At 31.9% G+C, this 26371-nt stretch overlaps 1 protein-coding gene across 9 annotated transcripts in view; it reads left to right on the top strand.

Moving 5' to 3' along the window:
• chp (leucine rich repeat containing G protein-coupled receptor chaoptin) overlaps positions 1-26371 on the top strand; it is a 59585-nt gene that overhangs the window by 27371 nt on the left and 5843 nt on the right. Inside the window, exons 3-23 of one of the 9 annotated variants that reach the window (XM_085207454.1) lie at positions 7409-7498; positions 9407-9611; positions 11078-11248; positions 14499-14707; positions 15886-16040; positions 16541-16643; positions 17396-17596; positions 18002-18138; positions 18734-18766; positions 19925-20144; positions 20461-20682; positions 21094-21335; positions 21601-21773; positions 22054-22095; positions 22482-22563; positions 22976-23141; positions 23480-23622; positions 23792-23933; positions 24958-25086; positions 25598-25795; positions 26108-26251. In XM_085207454.1, the coding sequence (XP_085063580.1) occupies positions 7409-7498; positions 9407-9611; positions 11078-11248; positions 14499-14707; positions 15886-16040; positions 16541-16643; positions 17396-17596; positions 18002-18138; positions 18734-18766; positions 19925-20144; positions 20461-20682; positions 21094-21335; positions 21601-21773; positions 22054-22095; positions 22482-22563; positions 22976-23141; positions 23480-23622; positions 23792-23933; positions 24958-25086; positions 25598-25795; positions 26108-26251 (3207 nt within the window). Of the gene's footprint in view, positions 1-7408; positions 7499-9406; positions 9612-11077; positions 11249-14498; positions 14708-15885; positions 16041-16540; positions 16644-17395; positions 17597-18001; positions 18139-18733; positions 18767-19924; positions 20145-20460; positions 20683-21093; positions 21336-21600; positions 21774-22032; positions 22096-22481; positions 22564-22975; positions 23142-23479; positions 23623-23791; positions 23934-24957; positions 25087-25597; positions 25796-26107; positions 26252-26371 lie in introns of all 9 variants that reach the window. The other 8 variants (XM_085207453.1, XM_085207457.1, XM_085207456.1 and 5 more) reach the window with 8 other exon arrangements.

The raw sequence follows: 26371 nt of genomic DNA, 5'->3' as shown, positions 1-26371 counted from the left end.
AAAATGGCGGCGTTGGGTTCCGCTACTTAACATTTCCTAACACTAATTTCCCTCTGCCTACACTGCTATATGTGATATAAAGCGTGATGCTAAAAAATAAATAAAAATATGTGAAAGAATCCTGTTTGTTAAGTACTTATTTTCTTAATAGTACTTTGGAAGTCAACATTTAAAGGAACTTTTCTATATATTTGTAAATAGTATCATACAATTAGCTTAATTTTTAATACAAAAAATTAACCCGAGTGGATATCGAACCCACAACCACCGCGTTTACAGTCAAATCTGCCGAATAAAATCTATCATTTATATTTAGTTTTTATCAAATAAAAATACAAAAGAAAACCTATAATAGGAATATCCTTGTCCCATATTAGCACCATACTAACAATCGATATGCACGACAGTAAATAATAGCGTGTGAATTTAACGATCTCGTGTGAATACAATTGTTTGTATGTATAGTACATATATACATATAGTATGTATGAATGTATGTACATTTACGTAGTTGCTATTCCTCTTCTAAGTCCTCGACTATAAAATCCTGTAGAATTTGAGAATTCCTTTTGAATAATTTTTATTTCATAAATTTATTATGCGTAGTGGCGCAGAGGCACAAAGGTGTGACTGTAATGCGACAGTTGTGGATTCGATCCTCAGAGGAATTAATTATTATTTATGCCGGTGCTATGTTAGGTTCCCTTTGCCTAAGATGATTTATGCCTGATAGAATGAAGAAAAAAATATATATTTTTAACTGGGGAAAACAATGTTAGTAAATAGAATTTTTTGAGATTTTGATTAGGGTTATGTGTTATTAGAAAAACTCATCTTCAGAATCAGACTTCTGAAAATGTTGCCTTATAAAAAAAACTGAGTTAATTAAAATTAAAGTTAATTAACCTTTAATATTCATGAAAACCGTAGCTTAACTCGAGGACTGTAACAAGGATTAGTAAAGCAAAAGCTGTAATTCTTTGACATAATTTTTTTCATACTTTACTATGAAAGAATAAAAATTAACCATTTTAAAAAAAACCCGTTTGTAACGTTTAATGAGATCTTAAAGTCTCTCAGATTCTCTTTTATGTAAACTAGGAAAGTACTACGGTATTTAAACGCTAGCTTTTTAATTTGATTTCTTCAAATTAAACAGAGTGAAATAAAAATTCTGAATTTGTAGAAATATTTTATTTTAAAGAACTTTAACGCTATTGTGAGGTTGGTAGCTGGTGGACTAAGATAGTTATGGGTTCTAATTAATCTAGAAAATATGCTGCAGGCTTCCAGAGACATATGTCTCTGGTAGCCTGTAGCTGGTAGTTGAAAACTAGTCCCTTAGGAACCTTCCCTAGAAACCTATATGCAGAATTTCAGTTGAGTTCAATTCAATTCAGTTCTGTTGTCTGTAATTTTCTAATGGGACTTAACACAGTCAATTATAGCTAACTTAACTATGAAAAGGCATTTTCGTTTCATATTAAACAAACGATAATTTGCAAAAGGTAATATAAATTTCAATAAAAATTCACATCAGTACTGAATACGTTCAACCTCGTTATTGGAACGTTTAATCATAGCCGCAGAAATCATCGGCGAGGCTCGATCGCTTCCCATCCTGAATTGGTTACTTAGTATACGAGTGAAGCTCTAGAAAATAATATATATGTACATACGAGTATATACATATATTTATTTTAGAATGAACTGACAATTTTGATATTGATAATAAATGTTACTTTTATATTTTTGACTGAAATTATAGAGTAGTAAGTGATTTAATCTACGGATGAGTCATTGTTGATTCATCAAGAAAATCATGGGTTTACATCCCGAAAAGAAAGACTAAACAAGAAAAATTGAACTTTACAGTTTAAATTTTAACTGCAATTTTTTTAAAAGTAAAACTGAATTGTGAATGGACGCCAAATATATAAATAAGTAGACTCTGGAAGTCGTCTTGCCTTATAATTTAAATAAATTAAAAAAAAAAAAAGTGCATTCTATTCTTTGATGGCATGACTATCGATTTTTAACCGAATCCATAGATTTACTCAATTACTGTAAAATATACAAATTGGTATATAGGTAGAGGAGTTGTTTTTTTTGTATAGGCTATTTATTTATTTTTTAAGCCTCAAGTTGTTTCCGCCAATGTTACACATACACTCTTTTCCCCACTTTCCACTTACTGAGTTATTCTTATGAATAACTTCAACTTACTTTATTATATTCTAAAAACAGCTTTATACAAAGCGAAATTTACTTCTTGAAGCTTTCCACTATTTTTGTACATTTAACATTCTGTAAACATGTTTTTGAAGCCTTTGCTAGTTTCGTGAATGCATAAATTCTACGTAAAATAAAGGTCAATTTTCTGTATAAGCGTAAGTACTTTCAACGTAAAAGAAATACTGAGTTTTATAATTTTACTTGAAAAGGGAAAACTTATGTGTTTCTATCACAGCACAGCAAATCTGATTGCATTTCTGTGGTTAAAGGTTCAATATTCGCCTTGAGAAAAGGGAAAATAAAATATTTAATATTTTCATTTCTTCGCTCTGGTGTCGAGGCAAAGGGTGACGTTGAGATCCACTACTCAACACGCAACCTTTCCAAACTTCGGCGGAGAAGGAAAAACAGCTTGTTTTGACACTAAGTTCCCTCTGCCTTAAAAGAAACTTGTATATTTTAAAATATTGTATATAGTTTCATCTAATGCACTTATCAATTGGTTTAGTCTATTCTCGGCTTGTTTAATGTCATCAATTGAAAGGTTAGCGTAGCATTTGAAATTACTTTAATAGCTGGTATTAAGCGAACAGTTATAAATAAAATGTGTTTAATAAACAACAACAGGGTGGGTAGCGGGAACCTAATGTTAAATTCCGTTTCCCATTTTCCGCCGAAGCATTGCTTGTTGAGTGGCTCACTAACTAAACTAACTCGTCACGTAACTCAACGCCGTGCTCTTGTCTTGTTGCCGTGCTGTTGCCCCAATCGAAGAAAATAATTATAAAAATCGATACTAATTTCCACAAAATGATTTCCATGAAAGTTTTAAAACCTTAATTTCACTCAGTACAGTTTCATAGTCCGTCATCGACACAGAAGTTCTAGTGTTTGACCTACAAAATACAAAATGGGATTGTATTTTTCCTGGTATATACTGGAGCTCTCGACTGCACTGCATCTCTATAGATAATGGTCTATCTTAAATGAAGGCATATATTTGTTTTTAGACTTAACGTGTATGGCGGTGATTGTGGGTTCGATTTAGAATCAATTTTATTTTAATCGTAATGTAGGTGTTTGAAAGTTATGGTTACAGGTTTTGAGGTTAATATATGTAAGACACTCTGTTTCCTAATTTTCGATATATTGCATGTTGATTAGCGGATCTCAACGCCGCGCTTCGTCTTGTCAACCGTGGAATAAAAATAATTTCCTCTAAGTCATTCCTCTAAGTGGAAATCGAACCCATAACATAAATATAGATAGATAGCCACCACTCAACACGCAATGCCTCCAGAATTCAGAGGAAAGTGGGGAGCGGAGTGTCTTAACAACAAAATACGTTCGCCACAATTGATATCATCATGACAGATTTGGGCCGCATCTGACATTGTTTTAATAGCGTAATGGATAAAGATTGTTATCCTACTTTATGTATGTTCTATCAAAATAGTAATTTGACAAATCCCATTTAATTCTACTGCTCAACACGCACCATACAAAACTTGAAAGAAAAAGTGATGGGTCACTCTTTTAACGAAAATAATTTAGCGATGAGATGTTGTGCTAAGGACTCGACTTTTACTTAAATATTTAATAACTTCATTTTCTCGCTTTGATAGCAAGGCAATAAAAAAGTAGCTATTAATGAGAACCCTAGGTTCTCCAGTTCCTCTGCCTAGTAGGAAAGACAGCGTATACTGACCGTGACCGTATACGATGGTTACGGGTTTGGTTCACATTTGAAGGAATCAATTACTTCTATAATTGGGACCGAAAGTGGACAACGGAGTGTTTCGACAATAGATTACCCTGCTGTGCAAGGAGAAGTGTAAAATTGTTTTTTTATTTGTTTTAAGACATATTTTATCTTCTAAATTTAAATGGCCACAAATTTCTAATTACATTTAAAACCTCTACAGCTGTGATTGCTATTAGAAATTGAAACTTTGGCTCATTGGCTTCAGAAGAGTACTTTTGGAACAGGCTCAGAACTAAAACCAATTCTGGCGATATTTGTTCGAGAACAACAAGTGTACGGGGCTTTGCGATTGCGCTTCAGATATCGGTATCAAGTTTTTTTGACGTTTAATCTAGTTGTATTCGCAAAAATTGATTTTGCCTATTTTGGATTCCATTTTGGTAGGTTTTTTAAGCCATTGTCGTTTAAAAAGCAAAGAGAACCTAGTGTTGACCCACTCGCACACGCAATGCCTCCAAAATTTGGCGGAAAATGGGAAATGAAGCGTGAAAAATTACGAAAATATAATGAAAAATCTTAAGAGAGGATTGAACCTAAAACTATAACGTGTGTAATCAGAAACTTTTCTACTACACTACGATTACGTAATTTTGGTCAGTGTCGATTTGATATTGATAAGAGTTAGTAAGCTAACAATGGCGTGTGACTTATTTTCGTTCTTGTTTCGCTTTTAATATTAGTTTTGAAAAAAATAGTCACTTGTAAAAATTATTCGTGACTTAAAAGTAATTTATTTACATTTTAACGGTAAAAGGAAAGAACAAACACACAAAATATTTTTATTAACTTCACATTTTGTTCTGTATAACGAAATAGTGGGAAACTAGAGTTAACACTCTCCGTTCTACACTTTTCACTCGAATTCCAAACACTGCATGTAAATTGGTAAAGCTCAAAGATGACATTTATCAACATAAATAAGCATTTTAACTTGTTTAACCCTTTTAATTTTAATGTTTACCTACTCTCCCTCTCTTCTTTTGTTCTACGGTGGTATGATAAAGTTAGCAAATGTCTTGTTTTGAGTATTGGAACTCAAAACCGCACCGTATCTTATTACCAGAGCCAGATTTCTTGATGTGAAATAGAACTAATAACCATCAATAAACAAATAAAATAAACAAGATTTTGACGACCTATTTTTATCAAAAAAGCATTAACTATTAACAAACGCTAGTTCTATATTTTGATTATAATTGACGTTTCTACGTTTCTATTTATTCCGCTGGGAAATAAGAACATTGCAGCCAGAGGCAGTATTTGACTGCATTATACTCTGATTTGGAAATTTTAAACCTTAACACAAGGCAATAAAGTAGCTATTTCATTGTTTAATTTTAATTTAAATAATTCTACACACGATCGGCGAAACGTTAACGAATTGAAGCATGCTTATTAGAAAGTTATACGCTTTAACCAATACGCTACTATATTTTAAATAAATTGAATTTCTAAACAATTTTTAACTAATCGCAGTGTATTTCATTGATACAGTATACAAATACATTTGATTAATTCGATTTGTTAAAGTTATTCAAAATGGACGATAATATTATATCAGTATGTTTTTTTTAATTTGTCTATCGTTGATATATTAAAATTATATTTAGTTATAGTTCCCGAGGCCTAAACTGAGCGTTTCATTTGTTTGTGTACATAACATATTCTTCTTGTAGCTTCAAAGCTTTCTTCGCTTATACCAGGGCAGACAGAGAGAACCTAGTCACAAGAGACTTCGTTCTTCTGGAACGTAACACCATAATTTGTCTATTGAAGCAGACAAATTATTACAATTCATTCTCTCAAATGATAACTGAACCTACAATCATCGAATTTACAAAGAGGTGTTCCATTGCGCCATGATAGCCTCACTATTTTTTAAATTAATATTTATTTAAAATGGATCCGGACTTCTTACTATTAACTCATATGAACTTTGGGTTTGTTTTCTTTTTTATTTTTGTGCATTTAGTTTTATTTGTTTTACAATTTAATTAAAAGACAACTCTATCTCTTATTCTTGAGATATATAAATTAATATATTTGAAATATATTACATATAGTACCTATGCTATCTTAATCGTACAGATAACATACAAACAACGATACGCAATTGACAATCATTCGCATGGGATTGAAATTCCCTACTGAATCACTGCGGTCGCATTATTATTCTGTAAACATAAAAGCTATGAATAATATAAAAATAATAGTTAATAGTCCACCACAAGTTTTTTCAATTGTTCATACAAAATGCATCATTTTTAGTGAAACGAATGGATATCACTGATCGGCATAGGAGTATGTGTATTTTCCAGGATAAACCACGCCTTTAGTTGTTTAGATGAGTAAACACAATATGGGTTGAGTTCTCCCTCCCTCTGCCTACCTTGCCATATGCGGGATACTGCGTGAAGCGTCCGCCACTCGAAATATCTCGAAAATTGCTTATTACTAGTTTCTCTTTACCTACATTACAAGAGGGATAGAGCCTTCAGCACAATTTAAAGAAAATATTTTAAAAGTTAACCCAAGTGGAACCAAAAAGTGGACCTAAAATCTGTGTAATGGAATTTGTTATATATCTTATCTAGATTCAAGTCTATTACACTAGAATCTAGATAAATATATAATAATAAGACCTCGACTCAGTAATCAATTTATAAACCAGACGTACTATTGGAAACTGGCCATATTGATGTTTATTTCAGTTTGGTTAAACAAAGCGAGGCATTATTTTCCATTTTCAAATATATACCTGCATATGTAGGTGCTAGGTATTTTTAATATTTCAAAAGTTTGTTAGAATATAGATTTTACGCGGTGTTTGAGGTCCGTTGGTAACAAAGACAGAACGCAGCGTTAAGTTCCGATATGTCTCGAAAGTAGCGAACGGATTGTCCTAACAGTGGTTTCCGTCTAGTGATACCTACTAATATTTTTCTTACTAAATTTTACGAAAAACTTATTAAAAACATTTAATTATTTTCCAAAAAATCGTATATTTTAGTAGAAAACAGACCAAGTTTTTATATGCGTCGTCCTTGCGTATGGTAATACATTACTTAATCAGTTCGAGAGTTGCGAAACTTCTACTAAATTGTAACTTAATTTGTCTTTACTTAAGTAAATAAGAATTAATCTTATCAAACGATGTAGACTTTGCTTTCATCTAATTGAAGTTCAAGCATGATTACTTGAGAAGAAATCTTAGGTCGTAAACGACGGTTGTGCATTCGATTCCCGCTCGGAATTAGGAACTATTTTCATTTCCTCAATCTGGTAATAACGCAATGTTTCTAAAATTACTATATTATACATATTTCAGTATACATATATTTAAAATTTTAAGCATAGAGAAATCATCTAAAAATATTCTAAAATTATAATGTTTTTATTTTGTTTCAGAGTTTGATGCTGATAATCAAGTTCGGGTATACCATAGTGGTAGTATCATTTCTGTTAATGATATGGGCGTCATTGGCGCGAGCGTTAGAAGTAAGTATTTTAATATTAAATTTAATATTATTTGGTACATACCCGTTTTATGGGTTCAAATTCCTTTTGGAATTATAAAAAATTGAAATACACTTTTTCTCACATGACAAGGTAGGCAGAGGGAACCTAATGCCAAGACATTTCGTTCGCCCCGCACCGCCTTATTTTGAGACATATGCAGAAGTTAACACCACGCATTGTCTAATTACCAGAGCCGCGGAAATGAAAAATAATTTATTCCCTCAAGTGGGAATCAAACCGTTGCGCTTAGTTAGAAGTTAAATGTTTATGCTAAATTAAAATAAGCAATACATATCAATAAAATAGTAATTCCCATAAAACATAACCATTTTAAGTGCGAAAGGAATACTAACATTGTTATCGATACACAAAGAGAAATGGTTCGACTTTATAGTAGTCTATAAACTGGTGGGATTTACATTCGACCTTAGTTTCTTATAAGTTATGTAAGGCGTCTAGTCAAATTCTTTTTAAACTTGTATTGAAATGTTCTATTGAAATTTAGTAGTTTAATTATATGTATTTATTTATTATTTTTCCACCTCTTCATCTTCTGTAGGACTGACAAAATATTTTTATCTGATTTGACGTTCAAAGGTATTTATTTACATGTAAAAACTTAATTGAAGAAATAATTTTTGAATTTGATTTGACCTCGTACGAGTACGCAACCACAATTGAGTAAATATTTTTATGAATTAGGATCCATCACGTAGGTAAATGTAGTAGGTAGTAGAACAGTAAAATGGGGCCTATGCCAGTCAAAAACAGAGGGAGAAAAATATACTATTTTTAATTAAGGACTAGTGTCCTTCTCTTATAAATGACAATAATATATATTTTTTTATCTTTATGAACTTTTTTATTTCTTAACAAAAAATAATTAAGAATAAAATGTTCATATAAAAATACTATATGTTATTTAGTATTCAATAAATGTGGTCTCTTTTCAGTCAAGCCTGAGCCATTTATATGTTAATCCATTTTGCCCAGATTGCCTCGCTTTAATTTCACGGTGTAATGCTGGATTGATTTTTAAATAAATATACCCATACGTTACATGTAATACAAAATTATTATTTATTAATAAATAACTGAATTAATTGTATAGCTATTTAAAGAATTTTTCTTTTTTCTTATCAATTATTATAATCAAAGGCTTAAATATATTTTAAAGAAAATAAATGTCGGTGTTTTGTTTCCCATTTCTTCTTCCTCTTCGTCTTTAAGCTTTTCTTTGAATTCTTTGCGTGTTGAGCGGCGGAGCTCAACGCCGCGCTTTGCCTCGTTACCAGAGAGACGAAATGAAAATATTGAATATTTAATTTCCCTGAGTGCAAATCGAACTCGCAACCGTCGCGTTTACAATCACACGCTAGTGCATAACGGCCTCAGGACATTTTTCAAGATACATAATATTTTAAAAGATAGCTACCCCGCTAGATTAACGTGAAAAATCTAGAAGCTTAAAAAAATAATAAATAAATCGATTTTAAGTAATACATCAAAAGGATAGTTACCATGGATCGAACCTACTATCTTTGATTTTAAATTAATGTATTAGCAAAGACAAAAAAGTAAATGGCACATATTTAAGTAAAAAGATGCCTATAGAAGAGATAGAGAACAGCAATTTTATTACTGATTCGGCAAAAATATTATAGTATACAATCTCTTGGCAATATTATAAATCTGGAAATGTCTCCCATTTCATACAACGATTTGTTCTTAAATTACGACAAGATATTCATTATATGAAATGTATTATAAAGATAATGTAGAAAAATGTCTAGACTTAGTAAATTCTGAATTACTATGTAATGGAAAACGATTATTGTTAGATTTTACCAAAATATATATGTATTGACCTATTTCCACTTGTTTCAGTTACACGTAGACACAGGCCACCCACCCTGTCTCTTCCAAGCGCTATGCACGTGTTCGAAGCCAGCTGGTGACTTGGGGTTCGTCACTTGCAACCATGTCCCAATACTGCGGGTACCGGCCGCTGTCAACAGCTCTAAGGTCTTCACGCTGCAGCTCACTGGCAATAAGATTAGGGATTTGGAGCCTCATTTCTTTCAGGCTACTGGTGAGATTTTTTATTAACTACCCACAACTATTAAATGTAATGTGAACCCAACCATTTCAATCAACAAACCGACTGACTGATCAAAGCTTTAACCGCAGTTTAAAATAATTAACATTATAATCTAATTTAGTAGCACGAAGCCGACTATAATGGCATTAGTGGGATTATTGGGATTTAGTATTGTTAATACACTTGAGAGATTGTCAATAATTTATAGCTGGTCATTATGTAAATTACTTACATTTGTGAAGTAATATTAATATTAGTATAATTAATATTAATTATGTAATAAGAGGAGTTTGTAAGCGTGACGGTTTTGGGTTCGATTCTTATTTAGGCGATTAATTTTTTTTCATTTCTTCACTGTAATACAAAGATAAAGTATGATGTTACACATATGTTTTGAAGAAACTGGTGGAAAGTCCGGAAGGGAGTGTGCATTTGCCCATTTAGCTTTGGCGTGATTCAGCGTGAAGCAAATAAAACTTAAAAGTGATTGTGTATTTTAATGAAATATATATTCCTTTTTATTTTTTTATTTACTAAATTAAAAAACATATTATTTTTTAATTTTGATGCGTGAAGCATCAAAATTTGCGCCACAACTGGCTTCAAAAAAAAGATATTGAAAATACAAAAGTCAAATAAAAAATCGAGAATACGTTTAGAAAATTCTAAAATTTATTCTAACATTAAAACTTCTTACAACGGTTAAAGTTTTAAAATTGCATTGTCACGTCCAAACAACGCTATTTAGTTTCTAACACTACCATTAAAGTTTGTCCAGATTGTCCTCGACAGCCACCTGCGTGTTTAGACAGTTAATTACTATCTCAAACAAATTGTTTATATATATGTATATATATATATATATATATATATATGGACGTATATCTTGTGGTGTACAATTATTGTTATAGCTGATAAATAGATTGGATTGATTGAACTTGTTCGTTCGTAATGGTTGTAGGTTCGATTTCTATTCGGATAAATGGTTATTTGAAAAGTATTCATGTAAGAACAGTATGCTTGGTAACAAATTTATAATGCGTGTAGACGAAAAAATGAATGGAAAACTGAGAACGAATTGACTTTTAAGCTTATATTCTTTTTAATATCATGTAGGAAATTAATAAAATGTCACTTTATTATAGTGTTGAATTAACCTTCTTGTTTAGTTTGATTTCCATATCCTCAATTTCTTCGCCCTATTAGAAAAAAAAACGCGGCGTTGGGTATCGCCACTCAACACCCCAGAGTTGAAAATTGGGCGGAAAGTGAATGTGACAGTCTTAAAACTAGGTTCCATGTGCCTGTCTGAAACTAAAAACTTAAAAAGTTTTTCAAAAAAAAAGACTACGAAATACTATTCTCTACAGATTACGAAAAAAAAATTAACTTATCTCCGAAATTTCAAGTAAAATTGAAATCAAAAGAATAATTTATCTCAATCTCATAAATTCCAGGTATGTACAGGCTGGCTATAAACCAGAACCCGCTAGAGAGTATACAGGATGAAGCATTTTATGGACTCGACAATACACTGTGGGAGTTGGAACTGAGGGAGGACAAACTGATGGTAGTACCCAGTCGAGCTCTCAGATATCTACAAAAGCTACATTTGCTTGACTTAACAGGTGATTATGATTTTTATACATAACTAGCGGACCCGGACGCGGCTACGCCTGCTTGAAATATAAGAATATAATTTCTATAGAAATATAATTTCAATCTAGATGAAATGCTAAAAGTGACTATTATATTTATTTTCATAAGGATGAATATCAAAATGACGCGGTCGCGTAGCGACGACGGTTGTTATTAACATGGCAGAATAAATTGCATGTCAAATTAGAAAGTATTTTAATTTATTAGTATATATGTGTAATGTAATATTATATAGCCTATAGCACTTCTGAAGAATGCAGCTTTCATACAAAACAAAAACAAAGTAAATCGGACCAGTAGATCCAGAGATCTTAGCGTTCAAACAAACAAACAAACAAACAAACAAACAAACAAACAAACTCTTCCGCTTTATTATATTAGTATAGATATATTAATAGTAGACCGTCATGGCTCATGGGTTCGATTCCCACTCTGGGGAATGAAACATTTAGGTTTTTCATTTTCTCGCCCCGGTAATGAAGCGAAGTGCGGCGTTGAAATCCGCCACTCAATACGTAATGCCGCAAGAATTAGGCGAAAAGTGGGGAATAGAAGTGTTTCGATGGGTGGCGGTATGTCTTAACATTAGATTCCCAGGTTCCCTCTGCTTACTGTGTTACGTGCGGGAGAGAGAGATGTTAAAAAAATAATAATAAGTTGTTGTGGATTCAATTCACGCTCAGAGGAATGATTATATTTAAATTATTTTAAATTTTCCGCTCTACAATTCCAACACGTAATGTCTTAAAAACTGAACGAAGTGTCTTATAAAATAACATAAAAAACTAAAAATAGCACATTTTATTCCAAATTGTTTTATATAAAAATAGTTAGGATGCCAGTAATTTTCTATATTAGATACACGATCGTAAATGACCAAGAGGTTAACATGGTCACGAGTAGTAGAGGCTTAAAGGAATTTAATAAGGAAATATTAAATCATGCTATGATGATGGCCTCTTCAATGGCTCTGGCTGAATACCTACTTGACTGGATTTTATGTTGCGTACACTTTTTATCTAGATTTTTCGTTAAGATAATGTTGAAGCCGACGCTTTTGAATGTTTCGCTTGAAATAGGTAGGTTAGGTTAGTATGGTTTTTTGGTGTTGTTAAAAATAGGGTAAAACAATATATTTAATATTTTTAAAGAATGTTTTAAAAATACAATCGTGGAAGAAATGAAATATGTTATATTTTCGTTATCTCGCTCTTGTAACGAGGAGAAACGCATCGTTGAGTTCCACCACTCAACACGCAATGCCTCCATAATTCGATGGAAAGTGGGGGACGGAAGTATCTTAACGGGGACGGAGTGTCTTAACATTAAGTTCCCAGGATCCCTCTGTCTATCCTGTTATGTGCGGGGTACAGCGTGATGCTAAAAAAATACCTTTTGTGACGTTCGTTTTAACCCATTCCCATAGGAATTTACAGAAGTCTTCTCTTAGTTTTCTCCTACACTGACCTGACCTGCCTAATAAATATAACAAATTTATAAGTCCAATAGTTTCGTCGTATTCTTTAACATAACATAAAATTCGATCGTTCAGAGACTTATTTTTAAAACTACGCTTATTATTATTTTCTCTACATATTTTAGGAAAACAGTCGTTTCGTTCTCCGGGGAGGGACCAGAAATGAAAATAATGTTGTCTTTTGAGAGTTAATCGAACCCACAATTGCGTTTACAGTCTACCACTCTGCCACTGCGTCACACCTTCCTATTAAATATTTTATTGAAAATATATAATTTTAATAATTCCAAAGATGAAGAAGAATAAATTTAAATAAAAGAAAAGAAAACATCCCGAGAAAATCATTTCCAACATAAAAATTAGAACTCATTACCACTATTTATAGTACTTTTTAAGCTTTTTGTAAATACTTGTGCCTTGTCGGTCTCTAGTCTCGGGGGAGACGGCAATTAATGGCTTGTCCCGAGTTGCAAATTGTTCTTGTTCAAGTTTGCTTGACTAGTGTCTACATTTTGACGGCTTCTCCCGAAACTGTCGTTCAACTTATCAAAATGATAATATTATGCTTCAATTTGTTAAATAATTTATGAGTTTAGCAATTGTTTTGTTTTATTTTATAATTGTTTAGATTTAGGGGATGTTCTAGCCTGGTGGCACAGTGGTGTGCCGTCGGGGGAATGAATTATTTTTATTTCCTCGCTAGAATAAAGATAGAACGCTGCGTTAAGTGCCGCCCTTAATTACGTAATGTCTCGAAAATTGAGCGGAAATTGTAGAACGGAGTTTTGTTTTTTTTAAACAGAAAGAAGGTAATAGTTATTTCTCCATTCTCTCTTTCACCCACTCTTTTACTTACCAAATGGGTACTTTAACATATCTAAACTCCAAAGAATAATTATTTATATACATATACTAAACGAATAGTGTAATTACATATAAAACAACCTAGGCATGCTATACTCCCTGTAATGCAACTCATTATCCTCGACGGTTCATTAGGGTTTTCCACATCATGTTTTATTATTCAGAAACATTATTTTCTCATACAAAAAGTCTAACACAATATTCGTTATTTGTTCTTGTTTTAATAAAAACTTTGTAAATTATTTTTTTTCGTGTTATTTTATGGTTATTCATATAATATGAATGCGGTAAATTCAAAAAGAGTTCCTATATTTTCATATAATTATTTACAAGATACGAAAACATAAACATTTTTTTTTTAATCTTATATGTCTGTCTGTTTTCTGTTTGTCCGGCTTAATCTACGTAATTACTGAGCAAATTCTTATGGGACTTTCATTGAAAGATAAACGGGGTTGTAGAACAACTTAATAGGCTACTTTTTAAATCGGAATTCACAAGCGAGGATTACCGTTACCGCCTGCCCATTTAGATACGGAATAACTAAACATATTTGTATTAAATTTATTGTGTTATAATGTAGATAGAATACTAAAATAATCTAGCTATTTTCTCTGAAACACTGAAATAATTTTTTTTCCCTAGCCTAAACTATCCCATTGTTGGGCAAAGGCTTTTCTCCACTTCTTCCATTCTGGTCTATTTCGCGCTATTCACCCCCAGTCAGGCTTATAATGGTCCAGCTCATCTCGCCATCTCCGTTTTGGTCTGCCCATTCTCCTTCCTCCATTTTTCCTCCATTATTCCTCCTTAGAACTCGGAATCGTTAAAGTTCAAACTATACTTTTCTATATCTTCTACAATAATATTTGTTTCAGGTAACGAAATAACAGACATAGTTGGCGACAATTGGTTAGGCCTGGAGAATTCCCTACAAACCCTAATACTAGCTGACAACTCAATAGCAAGCCTTCCCCTGGACGCGTTCTCTGGACTACTAGTATTGGAGACCTTGGACTTGCACGGCAATCACTTATCAGTGATCGACAGTGGCGTCTTCAGAGATGGTATGAGCAGACTACATAAGGTAAGTTGGTGATTATTTTATATTTAAATCGCTTTTAGATGTTAATTGGCATAGCGAGCTTAACTGGCGCCAGGGGCTAAATACTTTTACAGCGCCCCCCAGTCGAACACAATATAATTTCATATGTATGTTTAAATAGTTTTACTGACTATTTGGCGCCGCTTTATGAGCGGCGCCCGGAGCATGATGCCTCCCCCCCTTCTTTTCCCCCTCCTCCTTTACTACACTACTGCTCAACGCCGTGCTATGTCTAACAGCGGAGAAATGAAAGTGTTCTCTTCTGTCGCTACGACTGTCGCTTATTTTACAACTTAATACAATTTGACATCTCTTATGTACATACATATGAATTAATAATAATCTAAAATCTAATCGAACCTAGCTTCTAGATAGTCCGTTAAAACTGAGCGCCATACGCTACGGTTGATTGAAAATAGATTATTCATATATTAAACTCATTAACAGTATTGCCATGAATATAGACATATCTACTTTGCGGTTAAACATGGCTTTCAAATTAATCTGTATGTACAGTACGGTCAACAAGTCGTGGCCGAATGAAGCTAGATTTTCTGATCGTTAACCCATTGTTTACTCGGGAACAAAACAATAAAAAGTAAGAAAAATTCTAAAATCTAATCTGTGCATTTACAGCTAACTTTAGGTCGGCCAAGACTTGTTAGCCGTACTGTATGTTTAATTAAAACAAAACACCGCTGTAATCAAAGCTTAATGAGTAAACTTGATCATGCATGTGTTTTATTTGAAAACCTCAATGACGTAAACATATGGATTGCAATTCTAATAGTGTTTATAGCAGTTCTGGGTTCAAATTTTTATATGGGGCATTATATTTATTAATGTATTGGATAAAATTAATATTTAAATTTAAAAATGTTTATTGAAGATGTCGTAGCTCAGCGGTAAACCGTTTGTAAATGCGACGGTTAATGATTCGATTACAACTTAACAAAAACAATTACTTTTACTTCCTAGCTCTGATAACAAGACGATGATCGGCATTAAGTTCCACCACTCACGCAATGTCTCAAAAATTTTGTGGAAATTTAGGAAACGAATTATCTTAATAATAAATTCCTTCTGCCTACGCTATTACACGTGACATATAGCGAGAAACGAAAAAAAATCTATAATACCACTAACATTTCCATTTCCAGCTTCTCCTTGGAGACAACCAGCTCACGTTGATCCCTTACGAGGAGCTGTCACCACTGCGCCAGCTGCGCTACTTGGATCTGTCGAACAATCTAATAAAACAAGTGCCGCCGGCTCACGACCTGAATGGAGTTAAATTATCTTTGGATTATTTGAAGTAAGTTTTACGTTTCTTGTTGTGAACTAAAATATTGCTTAATGAAAGCTTATAAGGCTCCCTTCCCTATATATGGGATGTAGTGTGGTATCACAGAACTAAGTAAATTATAGGTAATTAAAGGGCACAAGGGACACAAGGATAAACGCGGCGTTGAGTTCAACCACTCCATACCGTACAGTACCTTAAGAAATCGGCGGAAATTAATAAAGGAACGGACATGCCTGAATAGGGAACGGAGTATTTTAGAACCAGGTTCCCAGTTTCCCACTGCCTCAACTTAACTACACCTAAATCGCAATCTTACGGTTATTTGGAAAGTTGATGATTTTGGAAAAAGTTATTATTTACGCAAATATACGGGTATCAAACCCGTATTTTTGGGCTTTTTTATTGGGTTGAATTTTTTTTTAGAAAACGGTTAAAAATTTGTCTTGTGTTCTGAGATGTGGAATAACACTTTACAGATACTAAACAAAAAAATCTATATTTTGTTTCAGATTGGACCAAAATAATATACGAATTTTATTACCAAGCTCATTCAAAAATTTCAACATATTGAACACCACTACTTTGAATGGGAACCCTATATTTACAATAAGGGTAAGTCATTGAATATAAAAAATATAAGTAGGTACTACTTTTTTACAAAACATATAAATATTTTAAAATAGCGGATTCGAACCCGCGCCTCTTCTAGGCATTCGTTTTATTTTTTATTTATTTATTTAAATGACTTTGTTTTGATTCAGCTATGTTAAATTGTTATACGCGTTGGGTTCAATTTATTTATGTTGTTAGTATCTCCTTAATTACGTTCAAATTTTAACATGATTTTGAGGGAACCTAGTGTATTCATTAGGTTCCGTCTACCCTGTTATTTACGAGGTACAAAGTTAACCTAAAAAAAATATGCTAAAGATTACATTTTACAAGTAAACTATGCACATAAAACGACTTGGAAGTGAATGGCAGAATCATATTGTAAACAATTATGAGACCTCTACATATTTCTATGCACAAGATTTACTGTACTCTCCTTTGTTTGGCCTTCATACAACTATAGTACTAAGATACTAAGAATATATTATAAGTTTATAAGTTTTTTACTGCATATACAAATATGTGTATATACAAATGCAAGTATGTATATACTTGTCAAGTTCAAAAAAGTACAAATTTGTATAAAATTGTGAATAAAAGTATCACAAGCACTTTGACCACAGAAAAGAAAAAATTACTAGAACAAACTAACGAATATTTACTATAATATAACTGAAAATAATAACTTTTTACTACAGTGCTATAGAAAACAATGATTTTTACTAATTTCATACAATTTTCTTCTATTCCAGGAAGATGCATTCCGCAACGCCAAGATTAAGACTTTGTCCCTTCGAGACTGCGGTGTCACGGAGCTGTCACCTTCATCATTCGCCGGTTTGGAGAACAGCTTGCAAAGTTTAGACCTATCTGAGAACAATTTGACTATGATATCTAAATTCATGCTTAATAAATTGGATTCGTTAAGATTTTTGAACCTTAGAGAGAACAAGGTCAGTTAGTATATTTTTTCTATTTACTTTTTTTAATTGCAATGAGAATATTTGTGTGTTTATATTTAAAATATGTTTTAAAATTGTTATCATAGTTAACGTAATAGGTACCAGTTCCTCACTAATAGTGTACAGCCTATTATACAAATTTACTAGTATAATTTAAAAAAATGTTTTTACTTACGGTTCTAGGTTCAAATCCCACTCGGAAAAATTAATTATTTTCATTTTTTGACTCTGATAATATGACAAAGGCGTTGAGTTTCGCCATTCAATAGGCAATATCTAAAAAAATGGTTGGGAAGTGGTGAACGAAGAATCATAGCACTACCTTCTGCTTACCCAGCTATATGAAAAATGCAGCATGGACTATTATTATTAAAATCATAATATTATACATTCCAGGTGGACCCAAATTTACTGTCAACGAGTGCACCTTCAGAATACAGTACACCAGTCACAAACAGTTTTCAATACAAATTGTTCTATCTGGACATCAGTGGCTCCTCATCACTGGAAATGAGCTTGCAAGACGTTAGAAGGTAATTTTGGAAATATACACTAACTAATATTAATATTACTAACATTCATTAATTTACACAACCTAAAAATTATTTATATGTGGTATTTAAAATGTATTTATAACTAACCAATTACTGAAAAAAAACTATCAACAGCTGAATAGGTATCTAAATGTTTATTCCTTCTGCTTTTATTTAGTACTATTCTTAAATTTTGTAGAATTAGCGGAAAGATAGAACTTTTGGCTTACTTTTAGCTTTTAAATAATAGAACTCTTTTATAGAATTAGTTTAGCATGATTCTTTCTTTTTAATTTTAATAAATTAATTTCTTTAATCCAGCTTTCCTTTTTCTCTATAAAAGTAGATCTTAAATAGTTTTTTTTAATATTCTAGTGTTAACTTTCTTGCTTTTTAACAACTAATAATATCCTTTAGAGAATAAGATATTTATTATCTTTTTATATAATCTTATCTTAAATCTAACTTAGCTAATTATTAAATTGAATTTAGTTCATAGGCTCAGCTCGGTACCATCTTTCTATTAAGTGATATAAATACCCTACGCTTAAGTTATTTAGTCTCGTACCAGTTTTTCGTTACATTTTGATTACAGAAACGAGTCAGACAATTGCCGCGATGAGAGCAAGTAAGTTCGGTATGTTTTTCTACCAATCGAGGCTTAGTATAGTTCGATGTTATGGAAAGGATGTTAGTCGCTTTTGTCACTGCGTTTGTAGCACGAGATCATTTGTTATGGCCCCAGAGTTGAACTAAGCCACACCTTATAAAATCTGAAAGTTCCTGTGCCCATACGAGTACACCCAACACAGGTAAGTACTATTAGGGAATGAGGAGTTTGAGTGGTACGTACGTATATAGTACCTAACTTTCGTTGAATTATATTTTCTTGGAAATAATGTTAGAAACGACGTTATCCATTGTTAAATCCATGCTAAAAGTCTGGATATGGGTAACCTAATTTCTTATATCATTCCCAAGGAAATATAAAACTTAAATTAAAGGAAAATTGGGTACTATTTTATGCACCTTATTTACCTAATAACTGCCAAAGTACCCACCACCCAAACTTCATATTCCCTAACGGTTCTTTCCAAGGTTGGATGCACGAGAACTTTCAGGTGTTATAACGCAACGGAAGGCTGCTTTCGGCTCCCTCTCTATTAGTATAACTTATATTCCATATCAAAAATCGATTAATCGTGTGACATTTTCAATTTGACATTTAATGTATGTGAGCATACGTTTCATTTCATTTGAAATTTCAATGTGTTTTTATGAACATCACATATTAACTTATCATTTAGTAGACGCTTTGTATACAAAATAACTTCTAAAACCCGTTCTAAATGCTTGCACATGAGTGTTGTACGTTATTAAATCAAAGGTTGTCTGTTGTTACGTTTTCTGTTTTTTTTTTGTTTTCAGTTTCAGTTGTTTTTTTTTCAAGGTGAAGGTTTTCATTAAGTTTTCATGAAAAAACCCGTGTCATAAGCAATTTTTAGGTTGTGTAAATGTATTGAAAACATTCTCAACGTGTTTCAAATTAGTTGCACAATGCTTCTGAAATATCCGACCGAGCTGTTAGTCGGAAATGTATATCGAGGGTTCCGTATCTAAGATATTGAATACAACATTAAAAAAATATTAGAATAAGATTAAAATTTTCGAATATTTAACAATTTATTATAATAAAAACAATTTGGATGCGGAATCCTAAAATGAAAAGAAGAATACATATAAATTAATATATTACTGCCGTAGATAATTGTTTTTCTTTTTACAGAATGAGATCGCTTCGCTACCTATCAGTTAGCAAATTGATAAAACGAAGTATAAACACGGATGATTTTATTGATTTTGGTGTGGAACTAGAAGATTTGAAAATTATTGGCAGTACTATAAATCGAATTGAAGCAAGTGCCTTCCAGCATGTGCGGACAATCAAGACATTGGATCTGTCTGAAAACAATATAGATTATATAGATCCTTTCGCGTTTGCTGAGGTATGTTTTTTCATTTACATCGTTACGCCTTTTTCAACACAACTGGGTAAAAAGAGCGAATCTCAATTTTCGTATCTACGTTTTGATTGGCGAACTCAACACCGCGTTTTGTTAATCAGAGTCCAGAAATGAAAATAATTTAAACATTCCACCGATTGAGCATCGAATCTACAACGATAGTGTTTACAGTCAGCTTCCGGCTATGCCATAATAGCCTGAGGAATATTTTATAAAGTTATAAAATTATAAAATATTTTTAATTTATTGGAAGGTGTAAATAAATCATTAGTATATTAAAGAAAATTATATTTTACAGCTTCACAGTCTAACATCACTAAAAATGGCAAATGGTTTGGCGGACTCCGTTAAAATTTTACCGTTTGAACCTCTGAAGGCGCTTATAGAGTTAGAAGAATTGGATTTAAGTAACAACAAGTTAAAAAACGTTCCCGATACTTCATTCCATTTTATGTATAAGCTAAAATCGTTAAATCTACAAGATAACCTAATTGATCAATTCTCCAAAGGAACACTTCAGGTAAAACATTAACATTAATAAAATAATTATTAATATTGTTTGAAATATAAAATGGCGCCCAACGTGGGCCTGTACAGACTAATAATTTAATCTAAACATCTCTTGACCAAAGTTCCCAAAAAGTATAATTACGAAGTCTTACAATTCTATCTCCAGCAGTGGACGTTGAGAGGCTGATGGATGGATGGATGACAATTCTATCTTTATTTTTATCCCGCTTGAAAGTAAATGCGTAAAATACCACAGAGGTCAAATGATAGCTATTTCTAACCCTGGCGTGGGAAAGTTCAAAATTTTATACGTTTTCTAATTAAGTAATAATTATATTCTGTGTAATATATTTCACCAACACGATAGAAAATCGTATTATATATTTATATTTATTATATATATTTTTTGCATATTTTACAGGGTGACATTCACCGTCAGCTAGAAAGCGTCTGCTTATCTCTCAACCAAATGCAAAGAATAGATCAACACACATTCGTCAACTTACGAGAGCTACAAGAGATATTGATAGAAGACAACTTAATAGAGACTGTGTATAGGCGGTCCTTCACAAGTTTGGATAACTTGAAAGTCATCAAATTAAGAGGAAATATTATAACGGAAATTAGTGAGGAAGCTTTTCAAAATCTACCAGCACTTAAAGAGTAAGTGGCCTTATCCTCAAGCCTAATGTTTAATGATTATTTTAGATTTTAACCATATTTATATCGTCACCTTAGAGTATCAAACTGCTTAGATTTAGTACCAAATATAATTAATCTATTATCGAAATTGTGTAAACATTTTGATGTGATACATAAACAAATGCTCATAATTTTTTAAAGACGTATCTTTGTCTCTCCTGATTATTTGCTTAATAGGCTGTTTACACTCTAATCTGATGAGATTATCATTTTCTTCTCTTTTCAGGTTAGATATATCGTTTAACCAATTGGAGACATTTAAATTTTCTATTTTCGACCAAGTTGGGTCGGCTACGGCATTGAAAGTTAATGTTTCATATAACAGAATAATTTCTTTAGCCGATTCCAATGCGCCGAGTTTCTTCACATCGAACTTTTATCCACCACCTAAAGCTCAGAGTAAGCGTTTTTAAGTTCTAAAGCTCAAAAATTGCTTTAATTTATTTATATTTTCAAGCTTAATACTACTATTAGTATCTACTATTCTTTGGTCATTAATAATAATTTTGCAGTTGTTTTTACTACTATTATTATTTTTAGTTTTTTTTTATATTTGTCATTTTTATCTGCTTTATCTTTTTATTATCTAAATACTATTCTTTTAATTTTATTTTCTTTTTATTCCAATTTTTTAATTAACATTTGCACTTATTCAAAGCTTCCTTTACTTCTAACGCAGGATTAGAATCTGAGGATCCCAGTCCTCTACGTATAGAAAGAGGTGACGGAACTTTTATTTTAAGTTTCTTTTTTTGTATATCATGTTAGATCATTAGTATATACATTTCTTAATATTATTTTACATTGACATATATTATTCAAAGTTAAAAAATATTTTTTTAAAATTTTTAAAAATAATATTTAATTGCGTATAATATTGTAGGTTTTATACATAAAACTGATAATTCCATAAAAGTTATATAAATATATAGAAAAAAGGTCTTTACTATTACAATTTCTCGTATTTCATTTTGTATTTAATTAAGAAAATTGCATCAAAAATAAGCTTTTTGAGCTTATTTTCTGTTGGTTTGCAGACCAAAGTATTTAAGAAGTATATGTTAATTTTATGATTACTATTTTTTTTATATTTTATGGATTTTTCAGGTCTCGGAACCGTATCAGTGAATATTCGAGTGTTGGATTTCTCACACAACAACATTTCGTATATAGCGCCATACTACTTTAGGTAAAGTCTAATTATAAAATACCAGAGACACACTTGGCTTTGAGCACACACACTGCTTAGAGCTAATCTAGTAAAATTATTACATAAATTGTAGCCTATTTTTTATTCTGATGTATGAACTATATTACTGTAAAGTTTTATCTAGATCTGCTCAGTAATTTTTGCGCAAAAGTGAAACAAATGTCCTCATTATTATATTATCGCCAAATTATTAAATCTTTACATAAATAAAGAATATTATTAAAAAGTTTTATTCAAATCTGTACAGTAATAACTGTGTAAAAATTGAAGAAACATCCATCAGTAGGAAGAATATATGATTTTGCCCGATTTCTAATAAAAAATATTTTATTACTTCTTTAATAATTAAGCTTACTTGCTTTTTTTATTAAAATTTTTAAATATTTTTCAGGCATGCAGATTTAACACTATCGGAGTTGGATTTATCTCACAATTTATTAAGAAACATAACGCGAGAAGTGTTCGGTTCGATGCTAATGTTACAATACCTGGATCTGTCGCACAATCAAATATTCCATATGGAATATGATTGTTTCAAGAAAGTTAAGAATTTACAGGTAATTTTTTTAAATGTAATTAATTCTTATTTTAGTTAATTTTCATCTTTCTATAATATAAAAACTATTTCGTCGTCACCAGTGTTATTTTGAAGTATACTTGGACGTCATGACGTTAATTTTTAACAGAATATATGTAACGTTATTTGTTAAGATTAGTAATAAAAATAAATTAAGAATATAATAATATCACAAAATTTTAATAACAGCCTTTATATTTGGCAGTTTTGTTTCGGGGCATGTCCATTTCCAAATTCCCTCTGCCTACCGTCTATGCTCGGGATACAGCATGAGGCTAACAAAATCAATATTATAATGTCTTATATCATCTTCCACAGATTATAGATTTGTCCCATAACCATCTGATCGAGCTACCCGTGGAAGTGTTTCACGACATGCAGGCGCTCACATCAGTTGACCTTTCCGACAACAACATTAAGAATTTAGCTGATAACCTCATCATATCACCTGCTTTGGAAAGGTAATTACCCTAATTCAACATCAACCATTCAATCATTTGTTAACGTTCCAACTAGATAGCAGGTCAATCAATTATTTACAGTTCCTTCATTGGATTTACGGAATTATATCCGCACTTATATTTGTATAACTATATTTACTTAATTATTATTATATTCTTTCATTTACAGGTTAGATTTATCCGACAACGATTTATCAAGGATACCAACAAATTGCTTATCACCAGCGGCAGCTATTAACTTAGTTGAATTGGACTTAAGTGGCAATACTATACCAAATGTTGCCATAGCAGATTTAGTCCAACGATATAGAGTAAGTATCAATAAAAATCTTACTTTTGTAAATGTGAATTTCCTTGTAATTTATTAGTAGAAATGAAACTAATAGCTTGATTTTAGTATCGATTGTCTGTCATATTATTGTATATGTAAATGATTTAAATTAACGTTATATTTTTGTAATCAAAAGCACTGATAATATCGTTTTATATTCTCTTTTTCAACTTATCTTCAATTTGAAACTTTTATTTCAAAACAATATAATAATAATTGTGATATTTACTAGTGCCTAAAAATGAAAAACAGAATATAAAACTCATTGAAGAAACCTATTTAAATGTTACTAACCTATAGATAGTTATGTTGTTATATAGTCAGTTGCTGGCGTAGTTGGGTATCGAAAATCTCTTCAAGAATTTTTTAAAGTCGCATTTAATTATTTTTTCCCCAATTATATACCTTTTTTAGTTATCGCGGTTTATACTAATTTTCTTATGGATTTACAAATATTATATTGACCCCAAAAAATAATGTTATTGAAACTTTAATATATGCTTTAATTTCAATTAGAGCACCTATCTTAACTTTTCTCATTATAAAAAAAATCAATTGAGATTCATTTTTTCATCCAATTCCAATTTTAAATCGATACAAAATCCACATTTCCCATACAATATCGATATCCACCCACGCCGGTCAGTGTGTAGTAGGCTACATATGCACGAACCGAGCGAGTACTGGCCGGAGAAGCCTGACAGGAATGAGTACATGTACGATACATGTACCTGACTGTAATTTACAAATAGATAGTTGTCCATTGCCAGATTTTAGCGTAGCTGGGTATCGCAACGTTCTTTAAAAAATCTCCTCCCTATTATATAGTCCCCTAAGATAATTTTATTGTGAATATAAGTTTCTAAAATTTAAAATCGATATTAAGTAATTATACCCCAACATAGTCCAATCCACGTACAAGTTCAATTTAAAATCGATATTCCCGACTCGAAATCGATATCCACCCACGCCGGCCAGTGTGTAGTAGGCTAACATGTGTGCAGCACGAACCGAGCGAGTACTGGCTGGAGGAGCCCGACTATAGCGACGAGTACATGTACCACACCGTGCGACGCGACCACCCCCGCGTCCTGCACAGGAAGATACAATACCCTCAGAATGTCTTGTATAAGGTTTGTGTTTGTTGCTTATAGACCCTTGATGGAAACTTTGGATGGTTTTTTTTTTAATTTTGTTGTTTTTTGTTTGAGTTTTGCGAATTTTTGTGATTTGTGAACGATTTTTTGATAAATGAATGTATTAAGCCGTAATTTACGTAGAGCAACGTGAAACGGATGCGAGGAGTCATAGCGATCTTTTTCCTGTACAAAACTGTGTGTAACTTTTTTGGGGAGAACGCGCTAAAACAAATTTCAAGCATTGTGGCAATGATACAAATTTGGAAAGCTTTAGTTATTACTTATATTGAATTCAAACTTTATTATTTTTATTTATTATTATTCGATTTATTTATACTTATTTCTATCTTATTTATACTTATTTCTATCTTTTTTATTTTCTTCTTGCTTATAAACTAGTTTTTGCACATAACTAACACGAATTGTATTTTTAAGCTGTATACATACTTATGAGCATACATAATACTATATTTATACATAATAATATATTTATCTAAATTTCCAGTCGCTTGCCTGGTTGGACCTGTCTGACAACCACTTGGTAAGAGTCGAAAGCGGTTCCTTCACAGCGTTACCAAGACTCCTTTGGTTAGACTTGAGTATGAACACGCCGTTCAATAACGGTGAACGTGGTGGTAGTATTTTTAAAGGCTTGGAGAGACGACTGTCGCATTTGGGGCTGAAGAATGTTAGTTTGACTGCTGTAAGTAGCCTCTAAGTAGACTTGTTATTTATTTCTTATCAGATTTCCAAACCCTTCTGCCTAGACCTATTTTTAACGAGCCTTAGCCTCGAGGGAACGGTGCCTTAGCACCATAAAATATCATTTCTTAATCTTGATGCATGATAAGCCTGGGAACCTAATGTAAGACAATCCATTCCCATTATGACTTTACTTATACATATTTTTAAATAAGTAATGTTCTAATTACAGTTAATAATTCAGTTAAGATAATATTAAGTAAAAACTATTTAAAGTAGACACATTTGTAATATATTTAATATTTTGTTTAAGGTTCCATCAATGCCACTACCGAAGCTGAAGAGCTTAGACTTGTCATACAACAACCTACCATCCGTTCCAACTGACACTACGGCAAATCTCACACGTCTTCGTTCCTTGGATCTCTCGTACAATGACTTGACTAATGTACCTGTTGTAAGTATCAAATGACAATTAGTGCTGATTATTAAAATATAACATTAAATAAATTTTGAAGATTTAAACCAGGATTTTTCTTGGTTGTATAATATTTAAATTTACTTTCCTAGAATTTTA

This window comes from Heliconius melpomene, chromosome 3 (assembly GCF_056956725.1).
Source record: "Heliconius melpomene rosina isolate 202511_hmr_F chromosome 3, ASM5695672v1, whole genome shotgun sequence".
NCBI classification, from domain to species: Eukaryota; Metazoa; Arthropoda; class Insecta; order Lepidoptera; family Nymphalidae; genus Heliconius; species Heliconius melpomene.
The sequence above is the reverse complement of the archived record's forward strand: the minus strand, read 5'-3'. Positions and strand labels throughout refer to the sequence as shown.